We start from the raw sequence: 14163 nt of genomic DNA on the forward strand, positions 1-14163 counted from the left end.
TTATTCTTTGCAGACTCTCTAACTCCAGAGCATGATCACCAACACGTGTCTCAGTTCAAATGTAGAACAGCAGAATTTGTGCAGTCTTCACTGGATGTTGTATTGTCCTGACCATGAGCTTGGGATCATCTCTACTAGTAATACACCTTTGCTGATGTCCATATCTTTCTTTCTAAAGTTTTCACAGAAATCACTTGCTTTCCTCACCTCTGGTGGGCACCTTTTTGTTTGCCATCTCTCCCCAGGCTTGCCAGCTGAGCTGAAAGTGATTCAGAATGGACTCCGATTCCTCTGGTAATATTTGAGGATTACTTAGAGCTATCTAGAGACCACCAACCTTCCTAAGTTAAAGGCCACACTATTATGGATGTGCGTTAGAAAAAGAAGTGTTGACATCACTCCATGTTAGCTGGCACTTTTGTTAACCCCACATTGAATGTCATTGGCAGGCTTGCCAGAAAGAAAGGTGCCGGTATATTGCGAAAATGTTCTTGTGCAATTATCTCCCGCCCATTATCTGAATGCTAAGTGTTTGCAAACTCCACTTGCCGCGCTGCTGTCGCTACTCTGGGTACTCCACAGAAAACCTTCAACTTTCAAGCCACAACACCACCTCTCATGATTGATTTTTTCCATGTGCTGGCACAATGCATCCCATTCTGAGTACATACTTCCACCCAGGCGAGCAAAACATCTGCCCTTTTTCAGTATGATCATAAAGGTAGAGGAGCATTAGCTCTTAAGCTCTCTCCTTTCATACAAAGATCATTCTTCGGTTATGGGTCCAGAATGTTATCTCTCCCTTCCAGTCACTGATTTTCTCTGATGGAAGCACACCATTGGCCAAATGTCAGATCAATGGAACGACTTCCGCAGGAGCAGATGACAGGTCCTCAACTCCCTCTCATCCAAGCCAGTGACAGATGGAATAAACAACTGCCTCTGGACTTAGCCAAGGGGGAAAGGGGAAGTGGATGACAAACAAAAGAGAGACTGCCTCCGGACACTGGAACTGCTAATGGTATCTTCTGTTCTTATGAAGACTCCTAAAAAACATAACACACAAATTAAGTCTTCCCTAACTCTATAGGTAGTTTTAAGCTTTCTTCACTGGAACTACTTTTACCTTTTGTGTCGGAGAACTAAGCCACTCTCTATGCTTGTTTGTCTATTGATTACTTGATCAGCCTTCTGAGGCTGTTGGTCTTTTAAGCCCACTAGTGGTATTACTCCGTGAACTTGTGCGCCCCACAGGTGAATAAGCTGAAATCTCAATGTCTTTATTCTGGATAAAATTATTGTAGAAGAAATTGCTTCGCTGCTTGCCTTTGATATTAGTCTGAAGTCACTTCACAGTTCAAAACTCCCTCTTTGAGAGCTACTCTGAGTCAATAAGTTCTAATTTGTACTTCAGCAGATTATTTCTTCTCCTTGCTTGCATAAGCCTTTAGATGATAAAAACAACATTCTTACTTGACTGAGGAGAAGGTCTCTCTTCACAGAGAGGCTTCTCCGAAATATTGCTGGTGACGTAGTATCTCCTTCTGAATTCACTACAAGGATTCTCTTGTCAATTCTGTCGACTTGCAGACTGAATTTTAACTGAAAAAATAATGAATACCAGAAAGCACGTGAGAAAATATTTCCCGTGCAACACAAACTGTTCTGTGAATACTTTCCTTTGAAAAAAGGAACCTGGAACCCACGAAGATAACTCTCTCAAAAGATTTTCTCTGAAGGAACGAGCCTCGAAAGATAAGGCAACCGTTATCTTGAAATTCTACAGTTGAAGTGCGCCGCGCGAACCTCGCGCATGCGCATTGAGACCTGTGAAGAGTCTCGCGCCTATAACAACTAGACCGAGTACTCTTCCAGGAAATGATCTACAGAATTTAACTGGAAGTGGAAGGGAATCGCAATCCAAGCAGAATGGATCTAAGCGATGTCTTCCAAGTGGGAGTCAATCTTCTCCAGAGCGGGTATTTCCAAGGACACTGTCTTTTAGAGTGCAAACGTACATTCGCAGAATCATCTTTCAGTCTGTTTCGCTGCATCGTGACAGTACCCCCCACCAAAAGACGTCCCTTCAACCTTGGCTTAGTAGGATGTTTCTGGTGAAAGTCTCGAATGAGCTTGGGAGCGTGAACATTAGAATGTGGCTCCCAAGATCTTTCTTCAGGACCAAAACCCTTCCAACTGATCAAGTAATACAATTTACATTTTCTAAAGGTTGAGTCTAGAATCTTATGGACCTCAAACTCCTCCACTGAACCTACATTAATGGGTTTAGGGGTAGATCGGTACCTCAAATTTGGTGGACTTTTCTTTAACAAAGAAACGTGGAACACTGGGTGAATCTTTAGATAGGGTGGCAACTGGATCTTAACTGACACTGGATTTATCATCTTCTTTACCTTAAATGGGCCAATGAACCTGGGTTGGAATTTACGGTTTTCTTTTAGTTTTAGATTTTTGGTGGACAACCAAATCTTGTCTCCTGGTTTAAAAGCGGGACTCTCTCTTCTCTTTTTGTCAGCCTGAAATTTATAAGAGTCTTTAGCCTTTTTGATATTTTCACCTGCCTGACGCAATGAATCTTGAACCTTATTTACCAATTCTTCTACTGCAGGTACTGATCCCTCATCTTTTTCAAAAATTAAACTCGGGTGCCTACCATAGTTTAAATAGAAGGGGGAGTAACCAGTAGTGGAATGTTTGGCATTGTTATAGGCAAACTCAGCAGACCAAATTAATTCAGACCACCCAGCTTTCTGATCCATCAAATAGAGCCTGAGATACTGTTCTAAGTCTTGATTGACTCTTTCGGTTTGACCATCAGTTTCGGGATGGAAACTGGTGGAATAGCGTGCATCAATGCCTAGCCTCTTCGTGAAGGCCCTCCAAAAGTGGGAGACAAATTGAGAGCCTCGATCAGAGACTACAACCTTTGGAATCCCATGCAGTCTCACTATGTGTTGAGTAAACAATTGAGCTAATTGAGGAGCCCTGGGGATTTCCTTCAAAGGGACAAAATGTGCCATCTTAGTGAATGTGTCTACCATAACTAGAATGGTGTTAAAACCCTGACTTGGAGGGAGGTCTACAATCAAATCCATCGAAACAGTGTGCCAAGGGTGAGGTGGGGTAGGCATTGGCATCAACAACCCTTGAGGAGCCCTTCGATCTGATTTCCCCTGCAGGCATCTCTCGCAGGTGGAAACATACTGTCGTATTTGTGATTTCATCTTTGGCCACCAAAAATTTCTTTCAACCAACTCCAAGGTCTTTTGAACTCCTTTATGACCAGCTAGAGATTCGTCATGGCATAGTTTCAAGGCTCGATCTTGCAGTCTGTTAGTCGGAAGATACAAACAATTTCGGAAATAAGGCAGTCCATCTCTGATTTCTCTCTCTGATTCTTCATTTGCCCACTGAATCATTTCTTCAAATGGCATGGCCCTTTGGATTTCACTTGAAAAATCTGTGTTGAGAGAGGCTACAATGATCTTCTCTTCCGGAATTATAGCCTGTTTCCTTTGATCAGTTTCTAAATGATCAGTATTTATTCTGGAAAGAGCATCTGCTTTAACATTACTGGTCCCAGGTCTGAAGGTGATTACAAAATCGAAATCTGCAAAAAATAATGACCAACGTAACTGCCTGGCCGTCAATGTCCTGGCAGACTTAAGGAATTGAAGGTTACGATGATCGGTGTAAACAGTGACCTTATGCAAGGCCCCTAGCAAATAATGCCTCCATTCCAAAAAGGCACTCTTGACTGCTAACAATTCCTTGTCTGCAATTGAATAGTTGCATTCAGGAGGAGATAACTTCCTGGAGTAGTAGGCCACTGGGTGCAATTGACCTGTATCCTTATGACGTTGGGACAGTATTCCTCCTATGGCAACATCTGAGGCGTCCGCTTCGACATAGAATGGTTCATCAGTTCTTGGATGCAGCAGGATTGGGGCTTGAGTAAAAGATCTCTTTAGGAATTGAAAAGCCTCTTCTGCTTCCTCATCCCAAACAAACTTGACTCCTTTTCTTAACAAACGTGTGATTGGACTTACTTTGTGGGAAAAATTTGAAATGAACCTCCTGTAAAAATTTGAAAAACCGATGAAACTTTGGATTTCTTTTACACTTTTGGGAGATGGCCAATCTTGTACTGCTTTCACCTTAGTCTTATCCATGCTTACACCTTCAGGGGATAGCACAAACCCAAGGAATTCCACCTTATTCACATGAAAGGCGCACTTCTCCAGTTTCACATAGAGATGATTTTCCAGCAATCTAGTTAAAATCAATCTGACATGGGTTACATGCTCTTCCAGACTGTCAGAGAAGATCAATATGTCGTCGATATAAACAACGGCAATTCTGTCCAAAAACTCCCTGAGAACGTCATTCACAAAATGCTGGAACGCCGCTGGAGCGTTACATAACCCGTATGGCATCACCAAATATTCAAATAAGCCATGACGGGTACGAAATGCTGTCTTCCACTCATCTCCGGGGGCAATACGAATCAAATGGTAAGCCCCACGTAAATCCAATTTTGTGTAGACCTTTGCATTTTTCACTTGATCCAACAAAACTGAAATTAGCGGGAGTGGATAACGATTTTTGATTGTCACTTGATTCAGGGCTCTGTAATCGATGCAAGTTCGAAGTTCTCCATCTTTCTTCGGAATGAAAAATAAGGGAGACGATACTGGAGATTTAGAGGGACGAATAAATCCATTTTTCAAGTGTTTGTCCAAATAACTTTTAAGATATTGATTTTCAGTTTCAGTCAATGCATAGATTCTACTGCAAGGCAACACGGCCCCTGGCTCAATGTCAATTTTGCAATCGTAGGGGCGATGGGGGGGTAGCCTTTCTGCCTCTTTTACATCGAACACTGAAGACAAATCCTTGTATTCTTCGGGAATTTCCTTGGTTTCCAAAGAGCAAATTAAAGCAGGACGACCAGCTAACTTCCGGGCAGGAGAATCTTCCGTTTGATGGGATTGCTCACAAAAACAGTTTTCCTTGCAAAAGGTTGAATCCATGGTAATGGTTCTCCTAGCCCAATCTATGCGTGGATTGTGTTCAGTTAACCAGGGAAGGCCCAAAATTAATTCAAATTGAGGAGCATCAATCAAGTTAAATGTCAACAATTCCGAATGTCCATTCAATCCAGTCAATTGGATTAATTCTGTTTCATGAGTGATAGGTCCCGAAGATAGGTTAGTTCCATCAACAGCTGTGACCACTTCCAAAACCTGCTTTTCAACAAATCTTATCCCATTGCGACGGGCATACTTGATGTCACAAAAATTTCCAGTTGCCCCAGAATCTATCATCACTGAGACTCCGCTAATCTCCTGATTTCGAAATCTAGCCGTAAAGGAAACTACTACATGAGGTGAGGATGATTGTAAAGTATTTACCACTTGCTGCAAATTTGGAGTTGACTTTGAATCTGCTTCACCCTGGGCAACTCTCTTCACAGGTGAAGCTGACCTTTTCCCGGCAGAGAATTCTTTGGTTTTTTCGGACAATCCTTGACAAAGTGACCAGAGAGGCCACAATACAAACACAGGTGACTAGATCTTCGCCTTTCCTTTTCTTCTTTGGATAAGGGTCCTCGTATTGACCCTATCTGCATAGGTTCCTCGGTCTGGGAGTTTTCTACTGACTTGTGACCTTCCGTCTTCATTCGATCAAAACGTGGTGGAAGCGGGCGAACATCTCTTCTTTTTTCATTTCGACGCTCACTCAAACGATGGTCTATCTGCAACACCAAATCGATTAATTCAGATATTTCGGTGGGCCTCCTAGGAATCTGAGCCAAAGCATCTTTTAGGTCATCCTTTAACCCTCTATAAAAAATTGCAGCTCTTTTGTCTTCAGGCCACTTGGATTCCACCACTAATTTATTAAATTGGGCCAAGTAGGCAACTAAATCTCGATTCCCCTGCTTGAGCTCCAATAACTCGTTGTCTGTGGCTTGGGAGGCTGAACGTCGATCAAATATTCGTAAGAATTCTATCTTGAAATCGTTAAAGTTGTATAACATTGGATCATTCTGTGAGACTAACGACATGGACCAAGCTGCAGCATCACCATTCAAATACGACAGTATGAAAGCCACCTTTGATTGATCCTCTGCAAAGATGACTGGCCGACACAAAAAATGCAGGGAACACTGAGTTAAGAATATTTGTGCTCTTTGTGGATCCCCACCAAATCTTTCTGGGGGCGCCAGTGGAATAATTGGTGAAACTGCATGAATAACTTGAGTTGAAATATCTGAAGGAGATAGATTGCCTGACAATCCTTGAGATCCCTTAGATCCTGAACCTGATGCAACTAACTCGTCTAATCTTTGCCTAGTCTGAATTGATTCCTGACTCGACCTTCTAACTTCCTCTCTCAATGATTTATTATCTTCTAGGGCACAATTAAGTTGCTTCTGCATGCCTTCTAAAATAGAAGTTAGGGTCTTTAAATCTATCCCTTCCGCCATACTGCTCGGGGGGAAATCTAAACCCTCAAAAATGAGGTTTTTTGGGCACTTCAATCTGTCAGATCAATGGAACGACTTCCCCAGGAGCAGATGACAGGTCCTCAACTCCCTCTCATCCAAGCCAGTGACAGATGGAATAAACAACTGCCTCTGGACTTAGCCAAGGGGGAAAGGGGAAGTGGATGACAAACAAAAGAGAGACTGCCTCCGGACACTGGAACTGCTAATGGTATCTTCTGTTCTTATGAAGACTCCTAAAAAACATAACACACAAATTAAGTCTTCCCTAACTCTATAGGTAGTTTTAAGCTTTCTTCACTGGAACTACTTTTACCTTTTGTGTCGGAGAACTAAGCCACTCTCTATGCTTGTTTGTCTATTGATTACTTGATCAGCCTTCTGAGGCTGTTGGTCTTTTAAGCCCACTAGTGGTATTACTCCGTGAACTTGTGCGCCCCACAGGTGAATAAGCTGAAATCTCAATGTCTTTATTCTGGATAAAATTATTGTAGAAGAAATTGCTTCGCTGCTTGCCTTTGATATTAGTCTGAAGTCACTTCACAGTTCAAAACTCCCTCTTTGAGAGCTACTCTGAGTCAATAAGTTCTAATTTGTACTTCAGCAGATTATTTCTTCTCCTTGCTTGCATAAGCCTTTAGATGATAAAAACAACACTCTTACTTGACTGAGGAGAAGGTCTCTCTTCACAGAGACGCTTCTCCGAAATATTGCTGGTGACGTAGTATCTCCTTCTGAATTCACTACAAGGATTCTCTTGTCAATTCTGTCGACTTGCAGACTGAATTTTAACTGAAAAAATAATGAATACCAGAAAGCACGTGAGAAAATATTTCCCGTGCAACACAAACTGTTCTGTGAATACTTTCCTTTGAAAAAAGGAACCTGGAACCCACGAAGATAACTCTCTCAAAAGATTTTCTCTGAAGGAACGAGCCTCGAAAGATAAGGCAACCGTTATCTTGAAATTCTACAGTTGAAGTGCGCCGCGCGAACCTCGCGCATGCGCATTGAGACCTGTGAAGAGTCTCGCGCCTATAACAACTAGACCGAGTACTCTTCCAGGAAATGATCTACAGAATTTAACTGGAAGTGGAAGGGAATCGCAATCCAAGCAGAATGGATCTAAGCGATGTCTTCCAAGTGGGAGTCAATCTTCTCCAGAGCGGGTATTTCCAAGGACACTGTCTTTTAGAGTGCAAACGTACATTCGCAGAATCATCTTTCAGTCTGTTTCGCTGCATCGTGACACCAAATGTAGCAGGATAGTCTGCAGTGTGTTGCTTTGCAAGGAGCTAATCACAGCATCTAATATTCAGGATCCTGACTAGCTCTGCCAACCTGCTTGATTTAATTTCTTTAAGAAATATAGTGGAATATGTCTACTTGTTAGGTAAAGAGCTCACTGTGAAAAGTGCATTGGTAACACGTAGAAGGCTTTCTGTCACAAAAGGAATGTTCCAGTACTCTCAGGATCATGCTGTACCTCAAGGTGCAAAAATGCTCACAACATTGAGCCAACTTCAGGCAAGTTTTATCCAAGTAACTTCCCAATCACCTGAATTTGTTGATTCTCTGTGCGGCCATATTACTTCATTCTGTCCAATTGAAATCTAAAGTATTATTGTATCTCTTTCTTTTTTGATGTGTTGAAAAAATACTTGCTGATGCTTCTAATACATAACTAATTAATTGTTTGTGTATTCCTTGCCATTAAATTCTCGACTCATAATATCTTTCTTTTACGTGAATAAAGTCAGTATGAATTCAGTGCAGCTTAGAGTGGACTAGATAAGTCATCCATGAGGCTTTTTGAAAGGAGGCTTCATCAATAGCTATTCCTTAACGATACGTTTTCGAGTTCTGACCGGGATATATTTATTTATATTATATATATATATATATATATATATATATTACCTACTGGCGGTTGCCAGTAGGTAGTTATAGTTAGGACCCCTTTTCCATAGGAAATCCGCAACATTCTATTTTGAATAACTTTGGCGCCGGTCGACGAATCCTCGCGAATTTCTCAAAATAGGTGGGGCGCTCCGCTCCGCTCCTACCCTGAAAGTCTCGGGGGGATTCGTCAAGCGGGGGCTGAGATAAAAGGGGGGTCCCAAAACGCGTTTTTCCCATGCATTTTTCCATAGGACCTTTAGACAGGGCTGCAGCCCGAACGGCTGAACAGAATTACTAGAAATTTGGCAGAGAGGTAGTCCCTAGGTCAAGGAAGTGCCTTTTGTAGGTTTGGTGTAAATCTGTTCAGTAGATTCTGAGAAAATAGCCTTTAAATCAATATATATATCTGAGCCAGCTTACGGTACGCTTACCGTAAGCTTACCGTACGCGTACGGTGGCGTGCGCGAGCGCGATTCTGATTGGCTCTTAGATCTTAGTAAACATTCGAATCGGCCGAAACCAGGAAGCGGCGGCCGCCATTTTCTCTCTCGCACTGAGAGTTAGGTTGTTTAATTAAAACCAATACACATGTAAAGGAGCTGTATTGACAGCTCACACACACATAGCCATGATGAGGGAGTCCCCCAAGACCCCCCAAGGCCAAAAAAGCCATTTTTATTTTTTCGCTAATTTCGCCGATTACGCTTACCGTACGCGTACGGTAAAAAATATAAAAAAAAAAAACACTATCCACACTCTCCCCACCCCCTGTGCTTTTGGTGGCCGCAGGCCACCAAATGTGCAGTGCTTATCCGAGGTGTAAAAAACCACAATATTTTCAACAAAAATAATCAAAGAAAAAATTATCCACACTCTCTCCACCCCGTGTGCAAATGGTGCCCGAAGCGCACCATTTGTGCATGGCTTATAAGCACCGTAAGCACAGTAAGCACCGCGTGCTTACTGTGCACGCACGGTGCGCGAAGCGCACCGTGCGCGCACGGAACGAACTGCGTTAAGTGGGCGCGCACGCCACGAATGGCGTAAAGTAACTTAGCATTTAAAAAACCGTACAAATTCACAGAAAAAACCATAGGTTTCACACACGTTATAGTTAGGAATTAGCATTTAAAAAACCTTGCAAATTCACTGAAAAAACCATAGGTTTCACACATGTTATAGTTAGCGGAAATGTTACTGATAAAAAACCAGTGAAATTCCCCCGTTATAGTTAGTGCAGGCAACTATAACTCACGCGACCGCAATCTTCTGCTGATGACATATGGGTCTTTATGAAAAAAAAATATTTGTAATATATGTATAGCTAAAAATGTATGGAAGACGACATGGGCAAATAAGTGTCTAAATACAGTATTAGCATCAGCAGAGGATTGCGGTCGCGTGAGTTATAGTTGCCTGCACTAACTATAACGGGGGAATTTCACTGGTTTTTTATCAGTAAAATTTCCGCTAACTATAACATGTGTGAAACCTATGGTTTTTTCAGTGAATATATATATATATTCTGTTTCCTTCCACATTTCACCTTATTTACATACAACAGAAAATAAGGTTCTCTGACATTCCAGGTCATGATTAACAAAACCTCTGTCTATGAATAATTTGGTGCTGAGGTGCCATTTGCAACTGTAGATCATTATTAAGACTTGCCAAATTCTCTCCTGTCACAAATGAAACCTGTGGGCATGAAAATGAGTCTTCTAATCAGAGTGGGCAGTGGATATTTGGCAAACACTCAAAGTCTTAACTTAGATCGTACTCAAACCTTTTCCAATTACCCTACCACATTTGCTGCTTTGTTAACTTAAAACAACATAAACTGAGTGTAAGTGGTATAGTAATAGTAAATGAGCGAAAGTGCCCTTAGTATCGCTATTTGAATGGCTGTAGGTAATAGAAATCATCGCATGTAAACAATTAATGTTTTTCTTGTGAATTAAAATTCAACACTGCAAATGTACCTTTCATCTAAACCTGCAATCAGCAATGATAATGGAAACGGATATATACACGAAAATTTGAAATTTTAAGATCTTCAGGTCCTACTTTAAGAAGGCGGAAAATGTTTGAGAAGTCCAAGTCCATGTCTACTCATTGTGCAATTTCAATTTGATATTTTTTTTCTTGAATCATAATTCAACTACTTGTATCTGATATTCTCAATAAAAATTACTATGTTTCAAGGATCATAGCTACAATTTTATTTCTTTGATGAAGAGAGGATCATCTGAGAGGCAATTGAGTGACCATGTTTTGATTTTGGTAATACTTTTTTCTTCTTTTAGCATTGTTCACCTTCCCAAACCTTCTTCAAATAAATTGTATTTTTTCTTCTTTAGAAAACACCTGGATTCTACTTCTGAACAGGTATGTAGTTTACATATAGCATTGTAGGCTACTTTAAATTGTGTGCCTTGATCTAGAACATATTTTGAATAGCTAAACGGTTAACAAAACCTTTTGTTCATGAGTGGGCACTCTCTTTCTAGATAGATGATGGAGTATGTACTCTTCACTTGCTTTCAGTAAGTTCTTTAATGGGAAGCAGGGTTGAGAAGAAGACTTGTGCACCATTAACTGTGGCTCAAACTGCATAAGCTTACAGAAAGCCTTCTGTTGCAAACAATGGTTACCCCCAGCATTTCCCACAAATCTCACTGTGATATAGTCCCAGTCTGCAATTTACTGGGCACATATGAAAACAAACAGCATAAACATGTTGCTAGTTAGGACCCTTCACACTCAGTGTATATATATATATATATATATATATATATATATATATATTCACTTAAAAAACCATAGGTTTCACACACGTTATAGTTAGGAATTAGCATTTAAAAAACCTTGCAAATTCACTTAAACAAAGCATAGGTTTCACACATGTTATAGTTAGCTGGACATTTCACTCGTAAAAAAACATTGAAATTCCCCCGTTATAGTTAGTTCAGATAACTATAACTCGCGCGCCCGCAATCCACTGCTGATGACGTCACATATTACATCACTCATGACATGGTCAGTGGCATCACTCATGACATCACTGATGACATCATCCTTGTGATAGAGTGGCGGTCGCGCAAGTTATAGTTACACACCCTTTTATAAAACAGATTGGAAGTGTAGGGTACTATATACTACAAGAGGAATAGAGTGATAATCGCCTCATATGGGGGCTGTAGTCCTGGGGCATTGTTTTTTACAGTTAGATAAAAACTACCAATGAAATTCTTAAACTATGTGTCTTTTTATTGATTGTTTTAAATATGTCACTGGGCTGCTGTCTTTGTTTTAGTATTTTTACTCCTTAGGATCATACACGCTCTACCTCTACAACGATGAACTATATCTCTTATCTCTGAATTTGCAGCTATTTTCGAATTTGTGTCCTTGGTACTTATGCAATGGTTTTATATGTACTTTTTACACGTTTTTTATTGCATCTTAGTTTATTAGATTCTAAGTATTTTATATACTTTGAAAAGGTAGCACTATAGCACTTTATCTGGAAAAACCTTAGGATTTTCCAATAGTCTAGGTGAGCACTCAATATCACTAGCATACTGTGCAACAAATTGATTCATGAGGAATTCAGACAAACTGTTGAATCTATACCTTATCATCATGAAATTGCGTAATTCAGATATATATATAGGTATACAGGGCATTTATGCTTTTATTATATGTTTTAAATCCCCTCAATATATGGGGAATTTAATATGAGCGCGATGAAAGCTTGCAAGTATGACACATTATGTACTTATAAGCAATAGTATGTCTTCCATGTCTATTAATGACGTTGTTGCACTTGCACTTTAAAAATGGGTAATTCTGTGACGTATGATCAGGTGATCAAGGCCGCTTGGACGGCCGAAACGCGTCCTGACACAAGAGGAATAAAATAATAATGCTGCAAAAAGTTGGTCTACGCTGGTGATTTCCGCGCGCAAGCGGGTGAATATCGCGAGTTGCTGTGATATATATATATATATATATATATATATATATATATATATATATATATATATATATATTCCAGTTCCACCAAGTGTATCGCGTACACGTATGCACTCCTTCCCCAATGATACACAAACAGCATCTTTCGTAAATCCCAAGATTTAATTCAGTGCATGAAAGCCAAATAAATACCCAACGCGTTTCGACGACCGTATCGTCTTGGTCACGGGTAACCGACTGTTTACAATTCAACAGTTTAAATACATACAAAAAGAGACAAAGAAACATCGGAGCTGCGTTCAAAACATCAACAGCAAAAGAGGATAGCAGTTTGTATATACCTCTATCAAGCTACATGGCGGCCATCTTAGAACGGTAAATGAAGACCAAACATAATGGTACCCTAATCTGATTATGCGATAAAGTAATGCATACAGAGGAAAGAAAACGCTTGTTGCCTATCAAAATTCGAGCAAGTGCATGAATTCAAAACATAATCAATGTTACTTGTATTGTGGCTGCTCCTCAACAACCGTTACTCTTGTAGAAATTTACTTTTGATAAAGTTTTGCAATAAAGTTTTACATTCAAAGGAAGAAAACGATGCATTCAAAATTCTGTCATACATATGCCTAAATCCCAGACATTGTTACTTGTGTTACTCGTTTAGAGATATTAACATCCATAATACCTCACATGTTACTTGTAACCCTCATTTTCTGAATATCTTCTTCTCACAATTAGGTACCAAAATAATACATCTCAAGTGAGAAAAGATTAGGTATCTCAGTCAAAAAATCAATGTAATGTTCAATTACATTAAATCTCTTTTCTCAGAATTAAACCCAAGTGGGTAAAAAATGTTTTTCAAAAGATTAGTGAAAAAATTAAATTAATGGAAAGAGGAACATCTATAATCCCAAATATGATAAAAGGATAAATTAGCATGATAAACAAAATCTAGGAAAAGTACTACGCCCAAGTGGGCCTTAAATACATTTCTTTGCTTCTATTCCTGACTCATTATTCTTGATAGTAGCCTCTTTCCTCCTTCTATATTCACAATTAAAGTAATGGGTATTCTCAATCGATCTTCTTCTTGGACCACCTGGACATCACAAAATAGAAATAGCAAAACAAACATAGCTGTCAATCCATAAAATGCTTCCACATCATAACTGCATAGCACCGATGTTAATAAAGGATCGTGTCAGAATCAACCCAAAGAGAAAAGAACAGAGCCAACCCATACGTGCAACCAATTATATCTTAAATTTCTCATAAATATATGAGGTTATTTTTAGCTTTGTTAGCATAATAAAAGGTATGGCAAAATGAGGAAGGGAATAAAGATATGACAGTAAGATTCAGAGCATTAACAAAGAAGCTGGAAACAGGGATCATTTGAGAGAAAGCATGTTTAGCTAAATAAGCTCAATAAGCATGCTAAGTAATACACTTAATCCCCCAAATGCCACGACAATTCTTCTTCAGAGTTTAACCCTGCTGGAATCTTCGTATTTAGTTCCATAGTATACCTGGATTCAAGTTGACGCAACTTACGAATTCTATCACCACCTCTATTAGAAGGTAGGATTCTGTCAATAACAAAAAATCTTAACAGGTTCCGATTGCTCTTATGGAACTCTTCGAAGTGTCTGGCAATGGGGGATAGCTTGTCCTTGTTCTGGATTGCCCTCATATGTTCCAAAATCCGTTTCTTAGCAGCAAACATAGTGCTGCCAACATAC

General features: G+C 39.9%; 1 protein-coding gene across 4 annotated transcripts in view; it reads left to right on the forward strand.

Annotated features, from left to right (window-relative positions):
* POF1B (POF1B actin binding protein) overlaps positions 1-14163 on the forward strand; it is a 261114-nt gene that overhangs the window by 168076 nt on the left and 78875 nt on the right. For all 4 annotated transcript variants that reach the window (XM_085607805.1, XM_085607804.1, XM_085607806.1 and 1 more), the window contains exon 8: positions 10795-10822. In XM_085607805.1, the coding sequence (XP_085463931.1) occupies positions 10795-10822 (28 nt within the window). The remainder of the gene's footprint in view (positions 1-10794; positions 10823-14163) is intronic.

The sequence above is a fragment of the Triturus cristatus genome, chromosome 5_2, assembly GCF_964204655.1.
Source record: "Triturus cristatus chromosome 5_2, aTriCri1.1, whole genome shotgun sequence".
NCBI lineage: Eukaryota > Metazoa > Chordata > Amphibia > Caudata > Salamandridae > Triturus > Triturus cristatus.